This window comes from Rhipicephalus microplus, chromosome 6, assembly GCF_043290135.1.
Source record: "Rhipicephalus microplus isolate Deutch F79 chromosome 6, USDA_Rmic, whole genome shotgun sequence".
Classification (NCBI taxonomy): domain Eukaryota; kingdom Metazoa; phylum Arthropoda; class Arachnida; order Ixodida; family Ixodidae; genus Rhipicephalus; species Rhipicephalus microplus.
Genome location: NC_134705.1, coordinates 71,833,140 through 71,860,284, shown reverse-complemented (window position 1 = coordinate 71,860,284; position 27,145 = coordinate 71,833,140). Strand labels below are relative to the sequence as shown.

Here is a 27,145-nt window from a genome sequence, read left to right as displayed (position 1 = left end):
CCCCACGCCCAACATCAATCTCCCACTTGCTCTGACAGCGCTATTACTTCGATGATCGCTTCCAACTTAACGCCGCAGCAGACTGATGAGCTCCACCGGGTTCTGCTGTCCTACATCGACGTTCTTGACATCAGCCGCCGTCCGTTGGGGAAAGCTACCGGTATGAGCCACCGCATAAACACTGGTAATGAGCATCCTATTAATAGGCGCCCATATCGGGTGTCGGCAGCCGAGCATCACATCATCCAAAGTGAGGTCGACAAAATGCTCGCCAAGGACATCATTGAGCCATCCTGCAGTCTTTAGGCTTCTCCTGTAGTGCTAGTCAGCAAGAAAGACGGTGCAGGGCGTTTCTGCGTACAATATCGACACCTAAACAAAATTACCAAAAAAGACGTCTACCCTCGGCCACGAATAGATGATGCGCTTGATTGTCTCTATGGGTCCCACTATTTTTCCTCCATAGACCTTCATTCCTGCTACTGGCAAATAGAGGTAGATGAAATGAACCGTGAAAAGACGGCATTCATCACCCCCGATGGCCTATATCAGTTCAAGGTCATGCCCTTTGGCCTTTGTAACGCTCCAGCCGCCTTCGAACGAATGATGGACTTCCTGCTCAGAAGATTCAAATGGTCCACCTGTTTGTGCTACTTGAACGACGTCATCGTCTTTTCACCAACATTCGAAACTCACATAGAGCGCCTCTCGGCCATCCTGGGAATCTTCCGTCGCACTGGCCTGCAGCTCAGCTCATCCAAATGTCACTTTGGATGCCATCAAATCACAGTGCTTGGCCATTTAGTAGACGCCAACGGTGTACAATCCGACCCGGCAAAAATCAGCGCCGTCAAAAACTTTCCTGTACCACGATCTGCGAAGGATGTACGCAGCTTTATCGGAATATGTTCCTACTTCTGACGCTTCATGAAAAATTTTGCGCACATGGCGAGGCCGCTTACGCAGCTCCTCAAGAAAGAAGTCCCGTTGTCATGGGGCTCCGAAGAGGCTTCTGCGTTCTCGACTCTCGTCGCTCTTCTCACTACCCCTCCGATTCTGGCACACTTCATTCACCCTGCTGCCCCTACGGAAATCCGTACAGATGCAAGTGGACATGGCATTGGTGCAGTGCTGGCTCAGAAACAACATGGCCATGATTGCGTTATTGCATATGCCAGCCGCCTCCTATCGGCCCCTAAACGTAACTATTCGATAACAGAGCGTGAGTGCTTGGCTCTTGTATGGGCGGTGGCGAAAGTTTGACCTTATCTATACGGAAGCCCATTTTCGGTAGTTACCGACCACCACGCACTCTGCTGGCTCAACTTTCTGAAAGATCCATCAGGGCGCCTTGGTCGCTGGGCTTTGCGCCTGCAAGAGTTTTCCTATTCGGTATTCTACAAATCTGGCCACCTACACCGTGATGCCGATTGCCTCTCCCGGTACCCTGTCGACGATCCTGAGTACACTGACGAGCCCACGGAGAACTCTATTTTATTTATTTATTTATTTATTTATTTATTTATTTATACATACATACTGCAGCCCCTATTAGGACTATTGCAGGAGTGGACATACAAATGATCAGGTGATAACAAGCAGAAACAAAAACATGAGCATATGGCACAAATTTGTGGTTCATAGTACTACACAAGATACAGAATGAACAGAGCAAGAGCACAGAAAGCACATGTAAATATCAGCACATGTAAAAACATGGAAATATCTACCTAACAAGCATGTGATATTGCACTCAGAAACTGTTCCAAAGGGAGCCCACGGGTATCGCCGGGTAGCAAGTTCCAGAGCTCAATAGTGAAGGGGAAAAAACTATACTTAAACAAATCGGTTTTTGAGTGAAGTGGCGTAATATTTAGCGCATGTTGACTCCTGGTGTGAACAGAGGGTGGTGTGGCAAACTGCAGATACCTGTGGAGCGAGGGCAAGCGCGGCGAATTAATCAAGGTGTACAGGAGCTTTAAGCATTCTGAATGGCGCCTGGCAGATAAAGGAGTTAAACCCAAAGGTGCTAAGTTGGACGTAGGCGAAAAATCCCGGTCATATCTTCGGCAGAAAAAACGGACGGCTTTTTTTTGTATGGATTCTAGTTTTGCAATGTCGGACGCTTTGTGTGGATTCCACACGACACAACCGTATTCGAGTAATGGCCGTACTAACGTTTTAAATGTTAAGAGCTTGGTTTCTTTTGGTGCTACACGGAGAACGCGCTGTAAGTAACCTAATCTCTTCAGGGCTTTATTATACGTAATATCAATGTGTTTGGACCAGGACATGTTGTGAGTGAAATGAAGGCCGAGGTACTTATATTCCATTTTTCTTGTTAAATGATAACCATCGAATGAGTAGGGAAATAGATGAGCGGATGACCGAGTAGAAAATGTCATGCACACAGTTTTTTGGAAATTTACATTCATTTGCCAGGTTTGGCACCAAGTGCAAAAATTGGAAAATGAGGTGTTCAGTTTCTCGTGATCCTCAGCAGAAGTAATTTTTTGATAAATCACGCAGTAATCGGCGTATAGCCTAATCTGAGACGTTATGTTACCGGATATGTCATTAATAAATAATAAGAAAAGAAGGGGTCCAAGTACTGAGCCCTGCGGAACACCTGAAGTTACATCAGCGGTACTGAATGCCATTAAGTTAAAAAATATCGGTTGGATAGGTTGGATAACTAGAAAACTAGATATCGAATCTACGAGCAGCGGGTTTTTTTAATATGAAATTAAATTTAGGTAAAAGTTTGAAATGGAGAACTGTATCGAAAGCTTTCGATAAGTCAATAAAAATAGCATCTACCTGATAACCCGGAGTCAATGGCTTCAATAACATCATGACTAAATTCGGTAAGTTGAGTGATTGTACTGAAACCGCGTCTAAAGGCGTGTTGAAACTGGTTTAGAATATTATTAGCTTCCAGAAATTCTACTATGTGTTTGTATATGACGTGCTCCAATAATTTGCATGAGTGAGATGTCAAGGAAATAGGCCTGTAATTAGCCGGCGAGGATTTGCATCCAGCTTTAAAAAAGGGGAGCACTTTAGCAAGCTTCCATGATAATGGAACTGTTGCTGTTGCTAGGGATTTTTGGTATATTATCATAAGGTAGCGGCTTGTACATGAAGCATATCGTACTAAAAAGTTGTTGGGAATATTATCTGGGCCAGGACTTTTTTTAGTGTCTAAGTTAAGTATCAAATTTAGAATGCCTTCTTCAGATAAACATACGTCACCAATTGAGGGTGCAGGGTTGGCCAGTGAAAAGGTAGGTGTTTGAAAATTATCAATGGTGAAAACAGATTTAAAATAAGAAATAAATGCATTGGCTATTGTGACGGGATCGCTTGTGGAGGCTCCATCAATGTCCATTGTGTTTGGTTCCGTTGAACTCGGCAAGATGGAGCTCCAAAATTTTCTTGGATTTGTTACCATCAGGTTTTTCATTGTCACTTGGTAATAGAAATCTTTGGCGGCTTTAGTTTTGGCTCTTAATTCTTCTTTAAGTTTATTGAACTCATTTAGTGACGGGGAGTTCTCACGTCTAATCGAACACTGTAACCTTTTTACGCGACGTGTCATTTGTAACAGCTCCCTCGTCATCCATGGCAACCGAAACTTTTTTTTCTTAGTTTTTATTGGAATAAAGTGGGTGATACAAGAATGCACAAGACTTTCAAAGAAAGAAACCAAACCGTTGACGTCGCTAGATTCACTAAGCCGTTCAAAATTTTCAAATGAATCCTCTAGAACTGTTAGGATACTGACGTCATCTGCACGGTTAAAGTCATGGTGAGTTGAATACACAATATTCGGTGTGGGTACACAACATGAGAGTGAGACGAAAACGGCTTTATGATCGGAAATTCCTTCAGTGACAAGGCAGTTAAATCTGCTTTCTAAGAGAGTAGGGCTAACAAAGACTAAATCGAGAACTGCAGACTCTCTTGTAAATTCTCGAACAACTTGGGTTAGGCCAAGAAACAGAGAAAATTTCAGCAGCTCTGTGTCTGTTAGAGAGGGCGAATCGCTTAAAGACAGGGTGGACCATTGAATTCCAGGCGCGTTAAAGTCTCCCATAAGGATTATATTTCCGCTACTGTAGGTATGCTCACTAATAAAATTTGTCGACGATCCTGAGTACACTGACGTAAAATTGTCGATGATCCTGAGTACACTGACGAGCCCACGGAGAACTCTATCTTGTCAGTGTCCGACTTCCTTAATATTGTGGAAGAACAGAAGCGTGATCCAGAGCTGCTTGACATCATCAGCCGTATGGAATCCTCCACAAATGATGCTTTCGTTCGCTACTTTGTCATTCGAAAGGGTGTGCTATACCATCGCAATTTTCGACCATACGGGCCCGACCTTCTCATTGTTGTGCCTAAGCACTTGCGCCGCTGTGTTCTCACCGAACTTCACGACGCTTCCACGGCTGGACACCTTGGCGTATCCTGCACGTACGAGCGCGTCCAGCGCCGTTTTTTCTGGCCAGGCCTTGCTCGTTCGGTACGCCGATACGTTGCCACGTGTGACCTATGCCAACGTCGTAAAACACCGCCGCTGCTACCCGCTGGCCATATTCAACCAATTGACATTCCCGTGGAACCATTTTACCGTGTTGGGTTAGAACTGCTCGGTCCTTTTCCCACATCAACATTGGGAAACAAATAGATGGCCGGTATTACAGACTACTCTACACGCTACGCTATTACGCGAGCTCTACCGACCACCTGTGCAACCGACGTCGCTAACTTCTTGTTACGGGGCGTTATATTGATTCACGGTGCTCCGAGACAGCTTCTCACAGACCGTGGCCGTACATTTCTATCCCAAGTCATCGCCGACATTCTGCGTTCTTGTTTCACGCAACACACACTGACAACCGCTTACCACCCTCAATTAAACGGCCTCACCGAACGATTTAACCGCATTTTAACAAATATGCTCGCTAAGTACGTGTCACCCGACCACCGAGACTGGGACCTTGCCTTACCCTACGCAACTTTCGCGTATAATTCATCCCGTCACGACACAGAGGGCTTTTCGCCATTCTACTTATTGTACGGAAGAGAGCCGACTTTACCACTCACCACATTCATCTCAGCTCAGATCTCGTCCACCAGCGAGTATACCCGCGACGCGATTGCGCAAGCCGATCATGCCCGTCAGCTCACTCGCGCTCGGCTGATGGCGTCGCAAACCAACCAATGCCGTCGGTACGATGCGGAACATAGAGACGTACATTTCGCTTCCGGTACCCTCGTTTTACTCTGGTCCCCTCATCGTCGGCTGGGCCTATTCAAAAAACTTCTGTCTCATTACACGGGACCCTACCGTATATTGCGTCAAGTAACACCTTTCGCCTACGAGATCAGCCCCATCTGTCTATCGTCATCTGCTATGCGGCCCAGTGATGTACACGTCTCCCGGATCAAGCCCTACAATAATGCGTCAGATAACGATCTTTAAAGCACCTGGACGGTGCCTCCGTTGCCGGGGGTCATGCTACGTGCGAGTGCATGGAGCTGAAGAAGACAAAGCAGATAGACTGGCGCGAGCTAATCTGTGTGGCTGGCGCTGCTCGCCTAACCGGCTGAAAATACATCGGTGACTACCCCACGGAGTCTGTCTCCTTCCCGTAACCACATCCACGTAGTGAATGATGGATAGTGAGGCGAAGCATCCGTCCGTCCATTTGTTCTTGCTTCCGTCCATCCATGCGTGCGTCTGTGTGGCCGCCTGTGTGTCCATCCGCCCGTCCGTGCGTTCGTCTGTTCGTGCGTCCGCCCCTGCTTTCATCCATGCATCCGCTCCTGCGTCCGTCCATGCGTTCATCCGTCCGTGCAGCCATCCTTTCATCCGTCCATGCATATGTCTGTATGTCCGTTCGTCCACCTGTTCAACACTCCAAGTACCACCATCTCGCATCGTTTCGTCATATATTTCTCATAAAGAAGCACCGCCATCCAGCGGACATTCCAAAGACTAAACTAGAGGAGGCACACGCACACTTTCTTACGGCTTGCGCTTTGTGTCTACTTCCCACCTTTAACCACCTCGAATTCATGATATATACCAGTTCACTGTATTCATGGCACTGTGGTCCAACGCTCGCTAAACCTTTCTAAAACCTAGGAGGTTACACCCAGCGAGTATAACGTAGCAACCCTTTCTTGTCCTCTGTGCGTTGTTGAACAATAAAAAATTCGCAGCGTGCGCATTACCTAAAGCCAATATCTTCTGTCTCTTATTCCCCCTTAGCAGCCATTGTCGTGTACATTGAGCACTATCTTTTATTGTTCAACAACGCACAGAAGAAATCTCTCACCGGCACCACCTTGGGGGTCAAAATTTTATAGTTGTTACACACTACTACAACGTCTATGAGGGACGAACGGGTGCCGCTATAAGGAGCTTTGCTCCTAAAATAAGAATGGGCCGACAGCCTTGAGGGCCCCACCAGTAACTTCGTACAAGAAAGACGTTTGCGCATTTACGGCAACTAAACATAGTCTAATATAAGCAGATAGATGTGCAAAAAATTCACAACAAACCAGTCAGCATGAATGTTTGCAAGTTTAACCAATACCAGTGTGCGGCTGACTAGGTCAGAAGCCTTGCTCAGGTCACAGTAGAGTACGTCATCCTGTCCGCTCAGAGTAATGGTTGGGGTGATTTGCGTCATGAAACTAGCAATATATGTGGTTGTCGAGTGGCCAGGAAGAAATCCGTGCTGATTAAGAATCACCGACTTCTTCACGCTAACGTGGGATGTGTCATGCAGAGCCAGTCAGAGATCAGTATTGTGGCACACAGTAAATATCTCGGGCGATAAATAAAAACTTCAGTTTCGCAGCCCAACCTAAACAATGAGAAAACACGGGCATTTTTCCAAACATTAGGAAGTGTGTAGCACCCGTACAGTTATCAGGTATTGAACTCAATACTGGGGTAAATATACTTCCATAACCCTTTGTTATGACGAAAGCGATGTCATAAGTCTTGCAAAGTTTTTTGTTATAATTTATCATAATTCTTTACTTAATTGTAAACTGCCATATGACTGGAGGGTAGCCATAGTCGTGCCCATACACAAGAAAGGTGATCAATTTTTATTTGAAACTTATTGACCAATATCACTCGCAACATCCAGGCGTAAACCTATTGAGCACATAATTGCCAGTCAAATAAATGAGTTTTCAGATAAACATTCAGTTCTCTCTAATTACCAACATGGGTTTAAAAAGGCTACTCGACAGTTACACAATTAGTTACCGTTATCTATTCTCTCGCCTCATGTTTTGAGAAAAAATGGTCAAGTTGATGCAATATTTCTTGATTTTAGCAAAGCCTTTGATAGCGTTCCACCCGACAAACTAATTTTAGAACTCAGGAAAATTGAACTTCCGGAAATTTTGACCACATGGATTACGAGTTTTTTGAATAATCAATCGCGTTTCTTGGAAGTTAACGAGTGGCGTTCTGGCTGTCTTCTGGTTGGCTCAAGGAGCACCTCGAGGGAGTGTATTCGGACCATTGTTGTTTCTCACGTACATTAGTGATATAGTTACTGTGATTGATCCTAGCATTGAAATTAGATTGTTCGCAAATGACTGCGTGTTATTCCATGAAATTACTTCACCCAGCGATCAGCACCACCTCAACTCTGCTGTCTCTAAAAGTTCCGATTGGTGTAACACATGGGACATAAAGCCTAATATTGATAAGACAGTCTATCTACGTTTTTCTCACCGGAAAGCTTCCCTTCTCTTTAAATACAGGCTAGGCTCATTACCATTGCATGACGAAACGGTATACAAGTACTTAGGTGTAACTCTTACTAATTCCTTATTGTGGAATACACATATAAATGGTGTTTGTTTATCTACATACCGTAAATTGTACTTTTTATACCATAAGCTCAAACATTCTCCTCCAGCTGCAAACTTACTTGCTTTTACCATGCTAATTAGGCCGAAATATGAAAATGCATTTGTATTGTGGGACCTTTTTACTGAAACCAAGATAACTCACCTAGAGAATGTGCAAAGAAAAGCAGTCAGATTTATTTATTCCAAATTTTCTTCGTATGTCTCATTTTCCGAAACAACATGCGAAGGCATGGAATCTTAATAACCTGTACTAAGGCCGGTTAACAACATTCCATACCTTCCACCGAGACGTGATGCAGCATGTTTAGAATTTCTTTACCACCTTTGGAATCGTAAACTAACAACTAACCCCTCACCCTATCTTCCATCTTCTACATCAAGACTTACTCACCACCATGATACTAATTCTCTGGCACCTTATCTTACGAGAACAAATTTATTCAAATTTACTTTTTTCCCACGCACCATAACAGACTGCAACGATTTATTGTAGCATTTATTCACATTGGAATGGTTGTTAATTGTATAAATATATCTGGGCTTGCTTCGTTTGTTGCGATTTTTTTTCTTGCTCACCCTGCTTGGACCTGTATAAGGTTTGCAGTATTGAATAAAGAAAGATAAAAAGAAATATTCAGGGACACAAAATAAGGACGACTTTAAAGGCCTAATGCCTGCAGCAAATGAGCTTTTGAGCTTGTGATAGACCACTAGGTGTGCTAATTGCCTTTTACTGTTGTCCTATCGGAGTCCTACTATATTCTTAGGCCTTATAAAACGAGGTCAAATGCGTGGCAAAACCATCAGCTTATAGGCATGCACTTCGACAACATCAGCTTGAAAAACTCGTCACTTTTATTTGACCGTTTGCGTATACACTTACGAAGCTTAGTTGCCCTGCGAGAAGTGTTTATTTTTAATAATTCAAGACATGGACGGTAGTGCCGTTTGTGAAGGCGTTTAGAGAGATTTCCGAAAAAACTGAACCCTTCCTTTCACTTGTTGAATAGAGAACATTTACCCTTCTTTTGAGCTCGGTCTTTATGCTTCAGTGCACTTATAATTTAGGGGAGAACCAGTAGGGACACTCACGATGTTTAGGTTTATATTGCGGAATAAACTTACGCATGCTACTTAACACAAGCTGCGTAAACTCAACTTGTTCGGTGTAATGAAAATTATTCTTTATCGAGGCTAAGATTCGTCAACGCTTGTTTTGCTTGTCGTGCGAGGAGAATTGGACTTTAGGACGACGTGGTAGCAACACACACGACGTTTATGACAGAGCACGAAAAATAAAAATAGAACATAGGACCAGAATATCCACGAACGCGACGGCCATGTACGTCCCTGTGCCGAACGTCTGACTACGGAGACGCCTCGCTGAGATCCGCGATGCCTTCGGCAAAGAGAACAGCAGGTGAGGCCGCGCCCCGAGATGCAGTACTCGTGCCGGCAACGCTGGCCCAGCTGGTGGTTGGACGGCAGCAGCGTGGACGGCCGCGTTTTCCGGCCGGAACATAGATCGCCTGCGTCCGACGCTTCGGCCCGCTGTCTTCCGTCTGCCGCTGCTTCGGCTCGTCCTCAGCCACAAAACTTACCGCCGCGTAATGGCCACACGTGACCCAATTGTGGCACGCCACCTCTATGGGCCACCACAGGTCACCAGCTGATTGGCTGCCCTCACGCGCACAGTTGGCTCGAATTCACACGCGCCTTGCCCCGCACTTCCGTCGTTGTCGTCGTTTTCTTCACTCATCACATTCAGTTATATTTGGCCTGTCACAAACATGTGACTAATCAATGACTGAAAAGTAATGATAAAGGCCCATGCAGTCAAGAGCACTGCGCGGGCCGATTTTTCCGGCCCGAGCCTGGCCCGGCCCGAAAACTTCATGATCCGGCCCACCCAAGCCCTGCCCAGCGTTTTCACATACGGCCCGTACCCCTCCCGGGCCTGAAAGGTCTGGGCCCGGCCCGTTTCACTCAGTAACGTTTAAAACCTGAACGAGGCACTGTCCACTCTTTGATTATCATGAAGGTCCCTTCTTCACACAAAATATATTCCAGTAAGTGTTTTCGAACATCTTTAGGTATCACGACTCTAACTGGTGCACTTTGTGTACTTTTGGTTATTTACGCAAGTAACACTGTCGCGTATTAATTTCTCGATAAAATACAATATATTTGTCATAGCTGGCTGTCTCATGTATGCAATGCTAACCAGGCGATTCTTATTTTTGTATTTCAACGAACCACTACAAAATATACTACCCACAGATAGTGAAAAACACAGCAGACACTTATAGCTTCAGTGTACATAAATTTCATGTGAGTCATGGCTGTTCAGTAAATGTAACACGTCTCCTGGTAGCGTTCTGTATTATGGCGATTTTTGCGCAACATACCCATGGGCAAGAAGAGACAGACACCACGGGCACAACTTATTACGCCATGCAATGAAAAACACACAAAAACTTGTTCTAGCTACCTCAGGAAGAAATACACCAAGATGGGTGGCGTTAAAAAATAGGCCACGTATTTGCAAGTTACACTGCAAATGGTGTCGAGAGAAGATAGTGTTGCGTCTAGAGAGAGTGAACAAACAGTTTATTTGAAGTTCAGCGCAAGAAAATTGGTCAATGGTATTCTGCAGGCGCTGCGTTAGAGTGCCTCGAGCGTGCAGCGGAGGCGAACGAGTGCCTCGAGTCACGTCAGACATGAGACATGAGGGCTGTCTCGCAGTTATCTTGGAAAACGAAGTGCGTGGTGTGCGCACACGTCTCGGAGATGATAAGGTGTAAAACTCAAGGCGACGGGTAGACACGGTGTCTTGTGTAGAACACAAGACACCGTGTCGTCTTAGCAAAGTTTTGGAAACACTTTCCATTTCGTGCAAGCGTTGCGCTATTAGGGCAGCGTGATAAACGCTACGTTCCTTAGAACTGTTTATGTATTCATTTTCTAGTATAAAGGCACATATACAAAATATGGACTTGTTTATATGGAGCCTCATATATGCCCAATATTTGCTTTTCAATTGACAATCGCACAAGTGTGAACTCTGAAACTTTGACAATATTGGTGGGCGCTGGTGGCCGTTTGGGGTATTGTTTGGAGTATCGTCAAGGACGGACAAACAGACAAATATACTGACAGACATGCAGACAGACAGACCAAAATTTCTGCGTCGAAGATACCCAAGAAAGACTACTGTCTTTAAAATTAGAGCTGTCGTGCAGACTCCTCGGGTGTCTCCATGGAATATTCTGTTTTTGAGCTCAAGAGAAGAAGGTTATTTTCCCCACACTTCTCCGAGCAGTCGCCACCGCAGTTGTACACTCAGCGAAAGCTAGCTACACATTAGCAAGCGTTAGCAAGAATTCCCGAGAATTCGGGGTGGCGGTCACTGTGTGATTCGCGAGAACGTTCACTGAATTGGTGGCCTCGGCATACTCTTTAGGGCGTTCAGTAACATGTTTGTGTCCCCCCTTTCTTATACCCTGTGTAGAGTAGCAGACTAGAGCGAACTAGCTCGGGCTGACATCTCTGCCTTCCAATAAATTTTCTCTCTCTCTCTCTCTCTTGTGTGCGCAACGTCCTGTTGCAGAGTATCAAATTGGACTTTAAATTTCGCGGCTATGGTTGTGAGAGCCGCAGACAGTGCTCTGGAGAGCACGGCAGTGATGTCAATTTCAGACCGAAGCGACGCGTTGGAAGGGTGCTATTCACTGCAAACAAGAATTTACCTAGCTGGGAGCAATCGGGGAATGATGCGCCCGCTATGCTTTGGTGGCCTCACTCAAACCAAATCAGACTGGAGTAAATACATTCGTTTTCCACCGTTTTTCTCCAGTGGCCAGCGGATGAAGAAAACCGGAGGAAAATGGGGCCAATCCCCTGATTATGCTCCCTTGGTTTCTTTGGAAATGCTTCGGTACATCGTTTTCACCCCGGTAGATGCTCCTGAATAGGTGGATAGCAAAATGGTGCGTCGTCTGCTATGCTTCTGGTTTGAGGCATATCCCTACGCCGCTTCAAGATGCCTGCGGCACAGTGAAACAGAGGAGACATGTGCAATTCTGGGACGCGTTTGTAGCGGCTTGTTCAGTAAACCTGTTCATCTTTTTTTTTATTTACGCATGGAGAGATGACATTTCAGAGAACGAAGCGAGAAGTGGAAATGGGCAAATGAAAAGAACTCTAAGAAGTGGGTTCCGAAGGCAGCTTTCGAATATGCTTTGATTCATGCAATAATGCTTTCTAGAACAACCTCGATTTAATATTTTCGAGCACAAACGGTGACCACTTCAAAACCACTCACACGTGTACATGGACACATGCTGCCGAATGTCAACATACGTTCGATGACAACAGAAGTACGCGTACCCTGTCAGAATTATGGAAACCGCTGAGCGCGTAAAAAACCCACGACACAAAATGGCTGCTCTGTTAATGGTATCGTGGGACGTAAAACGATTGAAGTATACCATTTGAAGCAACGAGTAGCATTGTATGGCGCCAAATTTATTGCAAGTGTAAAGTGCCGATAAGCTGTGCTATGTGTTGTGCAAAGAGAATTTTGCAAATATTGAAAGCCAACGTTCGAGTGCGTGATGTAACGAGATCTAACGTATAGGAAGTTGGAAAAGTGTAAGAAAACCAAAATAATACAAGTGCACTGCATTTTCAGTGTAAGAAACAGTTGACTATATCGAACCCGTGATGGTGTCTTGGTGTCTTGGTAGCACAAACGCAAATAAATGATTTCGTGGGTAAACAACTTAAAACTAATAGACGGATAGTTCATGATCCTATATTATGTCCAGAAAATCATCGCATGTGACAAAAGATGCGTGTAACACCCTCCGTACAGCAAAACAACAAGCTTATGTCCGGAGACGCATGCCGCTTGAATGAAGAAATGACTCCTCGCATGATTACAACTATCTCGTAGTGGCTGCATTTGTTACTAAACTAAAGTGCGCAGCTCTCCAACGTATTATGCAGTGATTTGTGAGAAAAGGACATCGCTAGTGCTGGGCGGAACACGCAAAAGGTCACAGCACGGGCAAGAATGCCCTTACCGCGTCGTGGCATCTCGAACCGGAAGTCGATGCAAACGGGCGCCATAGCCCACCATTCTTTACGTGAGTCACGATGTTGCTATCCACCTATTGCTCGGGCTCTTCGCTCAGCGGCATTCATTGCCGGTTCAAGAAGTGACGTAGGCAGCTTCGACGAGTGGAGGCCATTCTTCACAAACCGATATGGCGCTGACTAAGCTGGTGCAGCGAGGGTTGGGCGAAGCGTTCGGCCCCGTTAGAGAAAAGGCAATCGTTCTGAGCAACCTCTGGATATCATAAGGGACAAGCAGCAACAAATGTTGATTGATATGTGGGGTTTAACGTCCCAAAACCACCATATGATTATGAGAGACGCCGTAGTGGAGGGCTCGAAAAATTTTGACCACCTGGGGTTCCTTAACGTGCACCAAAATCTGAGCACACGGGCCTAGAACATTTCCGCCTCCATCGGAAATGCAGCCGCCGCAGCTGGGATTCGATCCCGCGACCTGTGGGTCAGCAGCCGAGTACCTTAGCTACCAGACCACCGCGGCGGGGCAGCAACAAATGTTATCAACGATTGTCAATTGTCAATCGTGTGTGTGTGTATGTGTGTGTGTGTGTGTGTGTGTGTGTGCATGTATGTGTGTGTGTGTGTGTGCATGTGTGTGTGTTTGTGTGTGTGTGTGCGCGTGCGTGTGTGTGTGTGTGTGTGTGTGTGTGAGTGTGTGTGTTTAAATTGCAGCTGTATGGGCTTCGGTTTCAAGCGCTGCGCTTCAAACTTGAGCGTTCTTGATTTCATGGGTTCTGTCTTAATGTTTATTGTTTCGGTAGCTTTTTTCAAGTTTATTTCTTTTTGTCTCCTTTACCCAAATTCCGGGTAATCATCCAGAAATTGCACCTTATTTTGAATAAATTAACGCATAACAACTCAATCGTTTTTTGAATTTCATCTGCTACAGCTCTGTCAAAAAGAATACACAGTAACTCTGCAGTGCTTGCTTCAGAATAGGGGCTTCATTCATCTAACCAATGCGTGAAACGAACAGCATATAATATATAAACAGCGGAGTAAACACTTTAAAAAGTACAGATTCACTTCACTAATGTTCTGTCCGGACGAAGTAAGTACATTCCTAAAATACTTCGGAGGTACCACACAAAAGTTCCGGATAAACGGAGTACAAAACCTGCAACAAATGCTCCAGAGGTGCCACGAAATGACTCCGGCCAGCCAGAGAAAAATGCCAGTAAAAAACACTGCTGCGGCGACACGGAATCGCTCCAGTCTGCCGGAGTGAAAAGTATGTTAAAGTTACTTCGGTTGCACCACGCTATTTTTCTGGTGAGCGGAGCAAAACTTTTGCTCCGAATAAGGGGGACGCTAGACGACAAGCGTTTCACTCCGACCTCGGAGCAATTTTTTTACAGCTTTGGCTACACGGCATAAAAAAAGAAAGCATTATTCTTCTAACGCTCAGTTCTCACGCGCGAGACGCCGTTATGAATGCTACGAATTGCCTTCGCATTTCGTAACAGATCCTTCGGGGAGGTAGGGGCTTATTTTTTCGTAAACCGTGCTTTCGGTCACAGGCAGGAGAGAGTGGGTTCACCTGTGACGTTTGAGAAAATGGAATTCAACGTTGGTCGAAGGGACAATTTGTTTGTGCATCAATGTTGCAGACTCTCATAGTATGGTGTCACTGTTCTTTCGGGCTCTAAAGCACCCACAAGTAGCATAACTGGCAGAGCAAACTAAGACGAAAAAGAGCAAAGGCGAAGTGCAGTGGAGGATGAAAGACAGCCATAGCGAGGAAATCGCGAGAAGATGGGAATTATATTGGCGAGCTGATATGTTCGCGGCGCCATCACATCGCCACAGTAGTGTGCGCTGTCACGCAGGCGCCAACGACGTCATCAATAACGTTGGTGTCGTACAGAAAGAAAGTGCTGCACCAACAGACACCCCTGTGAGGCTGCTGCTGTGGAACGTGCACTGGCGCTGTCTTCCGCGGTCTCCCGGTTCAATTTGAAGTCACGCCTCAACATAGCGCAGAATGAGAACACCAATACAGACGCGCTCCGTATACGCTCAAAGTAATAGAGTAATAGTCACTGACTTTTTATTCAATACTATCACATAATTTGAAGTAGCTCTAAAGTTCATGCTTAACATCGTGCTATATTTCTACCGAGAACATAACCTTCCAGGATTATCTAAAAAGAATGCATCAGAGTCGTTTACCACTGAGAAGCTAATATGATTTAGGCTCGATTCCGTAATACTTAGACGTACACTCAATATTCCAAGAATCCCATTCGCGGCATGATATATTCCAAGAATTGGATGGCAGGTTTTATTAATTGAAATGTGGTATTATTTCTCGCAAACTGACATTATCTTATGTCGGGAAATTTTATTGGGTGCAGTTGAATACACCTATTCACACTGGCTTGATTGATTGATATGTTGGGTTTAACGTCCCAAAACTACTATATGATTATGAGAGACGCCAATTCACACAGGCTTAGTAGTTGTGCCAAACTAGGCCTGTGTTACTTAATATGATAAGCAACGCCGAAAACAAATGAGGCAATAACTCTTACATAACATAACCAGCGGGAATTCGAGAATGGATACGAACAGTTATATAAAACAACGTTATTAAAGTCTACGAGACGTGTCAAATGAAAAATAGTAGCGCTTACTGAGTCACGCCTTGTAAGGGGTAAACTGACGAGCAAATTTCTACATTATTTGACTTTTGATAATAACTATTAGTCATAATAACTGGACATGTGCCCCCACAAAAATCTCGAGTACGATGAGTCGTCAATGCAACGGCTGCAATGGTCCATCTTCCAAGTTGCGTGTGAATATCATGAGGGGAAATCGCAGAGTATAAAAAAGAGAGAACGTACTTGAAGAAATAAACCTACCGTGATTTTGTATTGGCATGCTGTGCGCGATATGTCTATATCATGCGTCTTTTTTTTTTGCTGCCGTTGTCGTTGCTATCATGCTTACATCTATTACAATTCGAGTAAAGCTGTAATAAATCAGCGGCTTCTCTAAGTAAGCTAATCTTGCAACGCTTCATGCAAAATAGCACTTGCTTCCATCAAATAACATGCCAAAAATACGACGCACTGAATTTGTTTTCGCAGTTGGGTCACAGCGGTTGAATAAGTACTTAATTCAAACTCATTTCCACATATACGCTAAGCGCCGAACAATTGGTCGTATGCGAAGTTTGAAAACATCTTACTTGCATAAGATCATGAAGAGAGAGCGCGCTAGCTACTACTACGGTAGCAAGCAGGAAGGTAAGCGAGGACCAATACATTGCTCGGCCGCAGCTGTTGCAGAAGCGATCAAAAGAAAGCAAGTAAGTGTTCTTACATGAAATGGCGATGCTGTGAAAAGAGCACAATACGCATTCTTGTCGCAGGTGTCCTTTTGCCCGCATGGATATAAGCAACACGTGCAGGTAGCAAAAGTGAGTTTGTTATCCATACCCTCATAGAATATACAAGAACACCTGTAGTACAATAGGCTTTCTTGTTATGTGACATAAGAACAGTCATTACATTTTCGTACAGTATATTGGCTTTATAAAAGTTCCATTTACTCTTAAACCTACTCATTGACACAAAATTACCTTTTTTTTTCATTTCCATTATGTCGACTACCTAGTTACATGCAGAGTTGGTCTAGTAATATGGTAGACCAGTCCTTATGAATGTTTGTAGAGTGAATGTAATACAGTTTGTGGACTTGAAAATAGCATATGCCGGTGCTTGGGAAGAGTCTTTGTTCATGAGTGGAAATGTGATATGAAGTAGCATATCACTCATTGTAAAACCGTAGACTATTGCTCCGTTGCATGAAAAACGTATTTTATATTTGGAAGTCAAGGTAAATAATTATTTGACGTGGCGATTGTAGTACGCAGAACAGAAGCAAGGAGCACGAGAAACAGAAGTGCAAACCTACCTCACTTGCGCTGCGTCGTGGATACGCTTTCACGTAGCTGATGTAAGCTTTGTGTGAACAAGAATTATTTACTGCTGTGTCGGTATTTACAGTAGTGGGTATATCTTCAACCCCAAATGATGATGCGTTTCGTACCACAGTCTATGCATAGTTTTCCGTGAGACATCTGGACACCCCCATCTTGGGCTGTTGAGCCAATTTTCGTCTCTTGAACCGTACTATAACCGCAACGAAAGCCGGCCACTTGCTACCAGCACATCGTCACCTAAAACATTGCCAAATTGTTCAAATAACAATTCGTTTAACACTCACTTGCGTACGCAAATCTTACCGCGTGGTCCTACCTGTCTGAGTGCACCAAAACCTGGCGCGAGTTTTCAGCAAGAAAGCAGAAGTGACAGTCGTTCAGTGACGTAGCTTAAACATTTTAAAATATACACACGGAATATTTCTTGAACTGCAGCGTACCTTCGTAGTACTCTTCGAATAATCATAATAAATAATAGTATCTGGATTTTGGCACGCGAAAACGACAACATCAGTGTCACGGACTCGGCTGTGGAGGACTCTTTAATGTTCGACAGTGAAGCACCAAGGACAAGTTAGATAACGCTACAAATATGTAAATATGTTCATCTGGAATACAATGCTTGAGCAGCAAAACAATTCTAAACAGAAAACAAATGATCCGTCTACACTATAGGCAACGTGCTCTCGATTTTTACGAGAATTTAGGAAGAGGTCATACTCCCGAACCACAGTATCGTGAGAGGGGTGTATAAGAATTTCGCCTACTTATTCTCTACAAGAAGTTACTTTTCTAAAAGGCAATGTTTAGTTTTCATCGCCCTCCTAGCGTTCTAGAATTGGCACGCCAGTTACCGAAAATTTGCGACTTTCCAATAGTAAAACTGAGTATGACAGTAAAAATGTAAAATAGGACATGACCGTATCCATGCGTTGATGCCGCACGTTATTACTCAACAAACCTCGTCAAACTCACTTCATCTAAATCAGAGGAAAACGAGTCCCAGTGTTTCCGTAACGTTAGGCATGCACCTAACAAAGCAATGCAACGAACACACTTGTTTCCGACAGCTTGTGCATCGCTTCCTTGTTTGTATCCATGTTTGGGCTCACACTCACAGTGGGGACTATATATACTTGAAACTCGTGCCACGAGGAATCACTCCCTTTTTCCCCTCCTGTTGGTAACCATGCGCGACATCGTTCTGGTATCAATGCAGCCAAGTTTGCTTTAGGTCATTTTATACTTAAGTTTGCCATAAATATAAGTTGCCCTTTATATGTTGCTCATTGGGGGAAAAATTTGGCTGGCTAAAGATTGAGTATGCTTCACGAAAGTAGCTAAGAATAACGAAAAGCTATACATTTGTAGTTAAAAGTATTTTGTTAGAACTACCTGGTTCTTGGTCACTCTCCCGGCGTGGGTGTGTGCCACATAGTGCAGGCTCTTCTTTCTCAATAGTTTGCTCGTAATGATCAATTACAGGCAAAATATCGAGAAGCATCAGCTCTAACCAGAAACGGCAAGAAGCGAAGGAGAGCTGGAAGCTTATTCGTTTTCGTTTGCTCGCTTCACAGTCTGCCTCTTCAAAGATCCTGCCTCCACTTTATAAAAATAGTGTCGTCATCGGGCCACACAAACAAAGTTTCGCCACTGCCGGGAAACCGACGCTAAAACGACACATGCAGGAGAGCTATGCAGTAACACTGGCGTCCAAGAGGACGCGATGTTTAATGGTGCGGGTTGTCAGTCTTCCCCTTTCTTTGAACGAATACGGTCGCTTCGTGACCTTCATAAAGATGAGGCCTGATTGACTTGACTGCTGTGGAAGTAGGGTGTTGTGGTGGGGGCCTACGACAACGCTTTTTCGCGGCGAAGCTCTTAGGGTGCACTGGTTCTGCCTGTTGTTGTTGGCGGTTGGTAAAAAGCGCCGATTAAAACGGACGCACTATACGCGACCATTCATTGATTGGTTGATTCATTTTTTTATATCAAGCTTCTTATAGTGCCTGAAGAGACATAATACTGATTAGACCTATAGGCACTAGTTAGTAGATGTCTAATTGAACATGCACTTAAAGAAGCAGATTGTTTCATTCAAGCAGATATTTACAAGTGCGCTCCAATCAGACCATGTAAATAAAAAATGTAAAATTGTAAGAAACAATGGTGTGACAATTGTAGTATAGTGAAAGATGTTGCATGCATGTAACGAATTGTATGCGAATTTATAGTGTATACACTTAAGTGTGTTTAGCGTTTCACGCTTCAAAAGAGTGAAAAAATTCAGTCTATGTCATCATTATCATCACCAGGCTGACTACGTCTACTGCTGGACAAAGGCCTCTCCCTTGTTTCAGCAGTCAACTTGGTCCTGTGCTTGCTTGCTTGCTGCTACCAATTTATACCCGCTAGCTTTTTACTCTCATCTGCCCACCTAACATTCTGCGTCCCCATAAACCACTTGCCTTCACTGGGAATCTATTTAGTTACCCTTAATTACCATCGACCACATTCATGCTATCAATCATGTAATAGAGAAATACTCGAAATATAACCAACCACTATACATATTCACCATAGATTACGAGAAGGCGTTTGAATCAGTAAAAATATCAGCCGTCATGCTGTCACTGTGGAATTAGGGCATCGATGAAGTATATATAAACATCCTGGAAGAACTCTACATGGAATCAACTGCTCCCATAGTGCTTCATAAAGAAAACAATAGAATACCAATCAAGAAGGGTGTAAGGCAAGAGGACACAATCTCCCTAATGCTATTTACCGCATGCTTACAGGAGGTTTTCACAAGCCTAGATTGGGAACAGTTAGGGATAAGAGTTAAAGGAGAGTACCTTAGTAACCTGCGCTTCTCCCATGACAATACATTGCTGAGTAACTCAGGGGACGAATTGCAACTCATGACAAGGAGAGCAGAAAGGTGGGTCTTAAAATGAATCTGCAGAAAACGAAAGTAATGTAAAACAACCTCGGAAAAGAGCAGCGCTTCGAGATAGGTAATAGTGCACTTCAAGTTGTAAAAGACTATGTCTACTTAGGGCAGGTAATGACCGCAGAGCCAAACCACGAGATTGAAGTAACTAGAAGAATAAGAATGGAGTGGAGCACATTTCGCAAGCACTCTCAAATTATGACAGGTAGATTGCCACTATCCCTCAAGAGGAAGGTATATAACAGCTGTATTTTGCCAGTACTTAGCTACGGAGCAGAAACCTGGAGACTTACAAAGAGGGTTCAGCTTAAACTGAGGACGACGCAGCGAGCAATGAAAAGAAAAATCGTGGGTGTACCCTTAAGTGATAAGAAGGGAGCAGAGTGGATTAGGAAACAAACGGGAGTTAAGTACATCATAGTTGAAATCAAGAAGAGAAAATACATAGGCCGGGCATGTAGCGCGTAGACAGAATAACCGCTGGTCAGTATATGTACCATGCATCAAAACTAAATACTGAGGAGTAAGTAAAAAATGTCGAGTACGATTTGATTAGCCTTAATAACAATACTTAGTATAGCAGCTATTAATGAAAAAGTAGGTGCTGGTGTCACTGTTTTTTCTTTCACAGAAATAATACTAGTCTCACAGAAATAATACTAGTCTTGATGAGCTATAGCGTTGTTGCTAGGGGCGTAGCGTTTTTTTAAGTGGATATTATACAGAAAGAGTTCCCGAAGTAAAAAATTTCAGGGGGACCTCCTGTGAATTTATGTATAAAAATATAAATCATATTACTAACCAGGGAGTCCCACAAGGCTCAATTCTAACGTTGCTGGAAACGTGCGATTTTCTTTTGCGTATGACAATAATACAAAAAAACAACTGTAGAATAGTATCAGGGCTATGCACAAACCACACTGAAAAGAGTGCATGAAACTTTAGAAACAATTAAATGCGAGTACAGGACAGGCAGGGAGAGGCTAACCAGTTTTATATTGTCAACGTGTACGATTTATGCCCGTATTTTTGCTCTTTTCTCCTCACAAATGCTGAAACGCCCTATAGGACTTTAGCAGGGTCGGAAAAGAACATATTGTCGGAGAAAATCAGGCAAGAAAATGAAGCAGATCGAAGGTTTTGTTTCATAAAGTACCTGTACGTCAAATACATCTGTTATGCGAACGAATACACAGTTATTGTGCATGAAAAACGTGTTATAATGCATGAAACACATGTTATTGTGCATGAAAAACAACCCACATATTTCGAAAATACTAAGTAACTAAATAATATTAGATGAAAAGTTGATACGTAAGTGTTAAGAAGGAAGTCACATTGCATGAAGATCGAAAGGTAATTATGAGATGCTCGCTGCAAATGAAGACTGGAGGCAGGCGACATCATACCCAGGCACGAAATGCGTCAATTTAGGTGCAACAAAATTCTCGACGACGTTGCGCCTGCTATTAATAGTTAACGACCACGAAATGTTTTACAAGTTTTGAAGTCGATTTGGCAATTACGAGCGATGCACACTCAGCGTTCAATTTCTTGCGCGTCTTTTGCAGGTGTCACCACCATGCTGCCGTTTCTGTTTGCACAATAGAAGGGCTTCCCATTACCCTTCTCAGGGATATTGATAGGCCTCTGTGAGAGCCACCACTTTACTCTACCGGCGCCGACGATCGAGTGTGCTCAGCCTTTCCTGCCTTTATATGCCTCTGGGATGACGCAAGCCTAGTGGAGATACTTTTCTAAGCCGCTCTCCCGGTAAATTGGGCGCATCAGGTCAATATTTTATGTAAAGGACAAGTTTAGATTTCGGTCTTGCCGTTACAGCTATGACAACTTCTTTACCATTGCGTCAATGTGACCGAAGATATCGCGTGCTACGTTAAGCAAATAATGAACAATATACTAGAGCATACACACTAATCTGAAGCCATGCGGCAATACTTACAACAGTTTTTTTTTATTTAAAAGACGACCCTAAAGAGGAAAATTAAGCAACCTCACAATTGAAAAGAAGTAAATTTCTCTGAGGAGCTTTTGCCGAATAGCAAGGCAGCAGAGATCATCAAAATGTAATTTTGACATTTCAAAGACCCGTCCCCTTTAACGCCATTGTTCTAAGTGAATGCCCAAACGGGTCACAGAAAAAACAAAGCCGTGCATTGCACCGCATATGGCACCGGAAGAAGGGTCTTAAATATTTACGCTTCAAAAAATTGCAAATGTTTTCTTCAAGGCAGTGGCATTACTACAACTCTATAAGAAATTCATGGTCATAGTGCGTTAGGTCACTTTTCATGTGTCACTCCCTCTTCAGTCACTCCATCTTGCATGTCTGATTAAATTATACTTGTGATACTTATGTCCTCACCTTCATGACATGTTCTTTGTCACGTAGCACATATGTGCGTATTCCTCACCTTCATGAGCAAATCATTATGGGAGACCCTAATGTCTTCTGGATAATTTTAATTACGTTATCATGGAGTTCTTTTGTGTGTGTTTTTGTTTTTATATCAGTGCGTGTGTTCTAAAGTTCAATTACCTTGTACTATTTTTCTGTTTGTTTTTTTAGGCTGTACGATCGATCTATGTAAAGCGAAGAAGTAGACGGTGTCTTATTTGTGCGCTAGCATCGCCTTTTGCATCATGTCCATAATAAAAAAGATATAATTGACGTACAACACCTCATTACACTTCGAAACGTTTTTTGCGAACTCCTCGAACACCCAGCTAAAAGGAACGTGCATGTGAGTTCATTTTTTTTTCTAGAACAAGTAAAAAACGTTTCACGAGCTAACTGAAAAGCAAGCGCGTAGTGGGAATGAAGAAGTATTTTATCGAATATTGTGTAAAATGATAATTATAATAAATTTTAATCAGTCAGAGCCTACATCTAATGAAATACACCTGGCACACCACGTCGTCGATTTTCGAAGTATATACAAGTAGCGATAATGGCACTTCATTCTTTCGTCTCAAGCGCAAGATATTACCCGCACTCATCTTTGCTGTTCCTGTGTCTTAATGAAATACATTTTTTAATGACGCACCCAAGCAAAGTAAGACAGATTAAAGTTACCTACCGCATATCGTAAACTACATACACAAGCATACTAATGAATTTCATCATCATCGTCAGCCTGACTATGCCCACTGCAGGACAAAGGCCTCTCCCATGCTCCGCCAGTCAATCAGGTTCCGCGCCTGCTGCTGCCAATTTATACCCACAAACTTCTTAATCTCATCTGCCCACCTAACCTTCTGTCTCCCCCTAACCCGCTTGCTTTCTCTGGGAATCCAGTTAGTTAGCCTTAACGACCAGCGGTTATCCTGTCTATGCGCTACTGCTCGGCCGATGTTCATTTCTTCTTCTTGATTTCAGCTATCATATCCTTAACCCCAGTTTGTTCCCTAATTCACTCTGCTCTCTTCTTGTCTCTCAAGGTTACATCTACCATTTTTCTTTCCATTACTTGCTGCGTCATCCTCAATTTAAGCTGAACCCTCTTTGTAAGTCTCCAGGTTTCTGGTCTGTAGCTAAGTACCGGCAAGATACAGCTGTTATATACCTTTCGAACTAACGAATTTAGAACGCGTTATATTGAACGAAATTGTGTTGCATTGTTACTGTGGCCTCGACACAATAGCAGTTCCCTGTCTTCTTCATGTCGAGTACAGCAGTTGGGCTGTGCCTCCCGCAATACTTTTTCAACAAGCCCATTAGCCACAATAATAGAAGAGTAGTCTAAAGCACTGCTGCCATGTCGCAGAAAAAAGGTACAACGAAAAATCCGCCACTATATATTCTTTCTTCATGAATTCTTTACATTTACCGCTGTGCCCATGGCCTCCGTCACTTCTATGGCAAGTAAAGGTGAACCAATGCGATCGGAGGCACCTCATCCTGCTTACAAACCCCCAGGTTCGCACAAATTATTTTTAACAAGCCGTTAACTGTTTACGTTTATGGCACAAGTAGCACAAAACACTAACACGAATTTAACGACACAGGACGAGCACTTGCCCGTAGTTCCTGTTGTGGTACCACGTGTTTCTGCTGCTTTTACAACAAAGATAAATGAAGTAGCCCAATTATGCATGCTGTTATTTTTCACGTTCACCCAATTGTGTTTACTTTTTTATGCGAATAAGAAATTCAATATGAAGGTCACATTAGGACAGAATGAGCATTTATAAATATAAATAACGCGACGAGCTCAAGGGAAGAAGAGATGAAGTTGGTACAGCACGACGCTATTGCTGTCTTCGTTCTGATGCTCTGCGTTGATATCAGGACGAATACACCGGTACTGGTGAAAAATAATTGCATACAATACTTTTTTGGAATGTCAATGAACGAATAAACAAGGAGTGAATTGAATTTTGAGACCACCCTTAGGTCTCAGCACTACTTTTCTAACAATCTGGACTTTGTCACGCTGATCGAGTGACCTGATGGTGAAGTGTCGCAGAATGTTCCAGATGACGATCTTCTCTTGAGCGTGTGCAAATTTTCGTCCTGTGAATAGAAGAAAACAGTTTGTTTGCTGGGTCGCATGTTACAGTAAGGTCACACGAAGAATATTTGCGCAATGGTGCCCAATAACGCACTATCCAAGTTGAAAACGACACCAAGAGCACCAGCTCAGAAGAACATTATTTTTTCTTTTGCTGTGAATAGCACAAAATAGTACTTGTGCCGACTGTAACATTAGTGAACAATAATCAGATAAATTTCTCTATGATACATTTCTAGCGCACAAGAATTATTGAGTTTAATAATAATAATAATAATAATAATAATAATAATAATAATAATAATAATAATAATAATAATAATACATTATTAGCTCTTGGGGTTCACGTTCCGAAACCATCATAAGAATAAACGAGGTCTGCGCTGCTAGTTTCAAGCTGCTTGCCGTTCCTAATGTGACTTCAAAGTTTGTTGCTGTTGCTGATACAATCCAAAATAAATTTTCAACTACCTCTGTGAAGACTGCTTCAGTGCCGTGTTATACGAATTTTTCTATACAGAGATCAGCAACGTTTTTTTATTGTTGCGCCTTATTTCGCCTTATGAAGGAGTTAGCTTCCAGCCTTATTCGTATAACTGTTTGATTCGTTGCTATCGCATTCCTTCGTTTTCTTTCAGCGTTGAAACTGTGACCTACCTTGTTCGTGAACAGATGATTTCATACTAAAAGTAATCGCACAATGCATTTTCTCTAATTGTGCTTCACGCGCCATAGACAAATAGCTGAAGATATCTCAAATGTGAAGACTGCGTAACACGGATGTAAAAGGCGTAAACATAAGGCTGACGTTGGTAGACGAGCATAGAGCTTGCTGTGTGACGCACTTACAATCGAATACGCCAATGCTTCTTTTGGCGAGGGCTTGCACGCTCAGTCATACGTTGCGGCTTGTGAGAAATGCCAGCGCCGCAAAACACTATCGACACTTCCCGCCGGATGCCTTCAACCACTTGACATTCCGTCCGAACCGTTCTTCCACGTTGGCGTGGACCTACTTGGCTCTTTCCCCTTGTCTTCCTCGGGTAACAAGTGGATAGCCGTGGCCACCGACTACGCCACGCGTTATCCCATCACAAGAGCTCTTCCAACAAGCTGCGCCACAGATGTCGCCGACTTCCTCCTCAAGGACGTGAGTTTGCAACATGGAGCCCCACGGCAGTGGCTTACAAACTATGGCCGCACCTTTTTCGAAGGTCCTAGCCGACATCTTGATTTCCGGTCAAACGAGACACAAGCTGACTGCGTCATACCACCCGCAAACCAATGGAATCACGGAGCGTCTAAATTGAACTCTTACAGACATGCTCGCTCACTATGTTTCTACTAACCACACCGACTGAGATCTCGCGTTGCCGTACGTCATATTTGCCTAACATTCTTCTCGCCATGACACTGCCGCTTACTCCCCATTTTTTTCTGTTGTTCAGCCAAGAACCTACTTTTACCCCTAGATGCGGTCATTCCTTCTACCGCAACACTTACCAGTGAATATGCCCTTGACGCTATCACTCGGGCTGCCCATGCACGCGAAATCGCCCTCACTTACTTTCTGGCCTCTCAAGAGAACCAGCGGCGTTTGTACTATGAACGGCACCACGGCGTGCACTTCTTACCCGGTTCATTGGTGCTGCTGTGGTCCTTGACCCGTCAGGTCGGCTTCTCGGAAAAATTTATTTCCCGCTACACAGGTCCATATCGAGTCCTTCATTAGGTTACTCCTGTGACATACGAAATCGCCCCTGCTGCCTCATCGTCTTTAACTGCCCCACAGACCACCGATATCCTACAAGTGGCACGCTTGTAGCCTTACCACTCTCCCGCTGACGTTGACATCTAGATGAACAAAGACGGCGCCTCTGCCGCCGGGGATTATGCTACATGCATGTTGATATTTTGTGGGACGATGCGCGTGTGTGTATGACGAAGAGGATGAAGAGTAGTATCCTCTCGGTGTCTGGTCCACCAGTTACACTGCTGCTGCTAGTTCGAAATATATTTCATCCACAGCCTCTTCGATACAGCGTCTCTTTTCTTCCGTAGCAATAGTAACAATTTATAATTTAACAGCAACATCTCTTCCATCTATTCAGAAAAGATTTTTATTTTGATTTGCCACAAGGCAACGTGCTAGATAGATAGATAGATAGATAGATAGATAGATAGATAGATAGATAGATAGATAGATAGATAAATAGATAGATAGATAGATAGATAGATAGATAGATAGATAGATAGATAGATAGATAGATAGATAGATAGATAGATAGATAGATAGATAGATAGATAGATAGATAGATAGATAGATAGATAGATAGATAGATAGATAGATAGATAGATACAGACAGACAGACAGACAGACACCAAAGTTCGCTGAGAAATGCTTCGCATATAAAGAGTCACTCACCAGGTGTGACAATTTTCGGCCGACAAGCGCAATGCGGAGATGAGGCGCTCATGATCACGTCTGTCAAAATTTGCAACGCTACGCGCCGCGGAAATGGGTCAAATTTCAAGATGAACGCCGCTTTTCTGTCCTTTCGCGGGCGCTCAGCCAGAGATTGAGGGCATGACGTTCCCGTATGAATGGTCATACGTACACGGCAATTCAGTGGCGTTGGTCTTCTA

The 27,145-nt window shown here is 43.6% G+C and overlaps 1 protein-coding gene across 3 annotated transcripts in view; it reads right to left on the bottom strand.

Moving 5' to 3' along the window:
* Positions 1–16,357, bottom strand: part of LOC119168099 (uncharacterized) — a 36,554-nt gene extending 20,197 nt beyond the window's left edge. Inside the window, exon 1 of one of the 3 annotated variants that reach the window (XR_012883893.1) lies at positions 15,924–16,028. Coding sequence is in view for 2 of the 3 variants with exons in the window: in XM_075865333.1 (XP_075721448.1) it covers positions 16,253–16,330 (78 nt within the window). In the remaining variant the exon portion in view is untranslated. Of the gene's footprint in view, positions 1–15,923; positions 16,029–16,252 lie in introns of those variants that run through there. The other 2 variants (XM_075865333.1, XM_075865332.1) reach the window with 2 other exon arrangements.
* Positions 16,358–27,145: the final 10,788 nt, after the last annotated feature.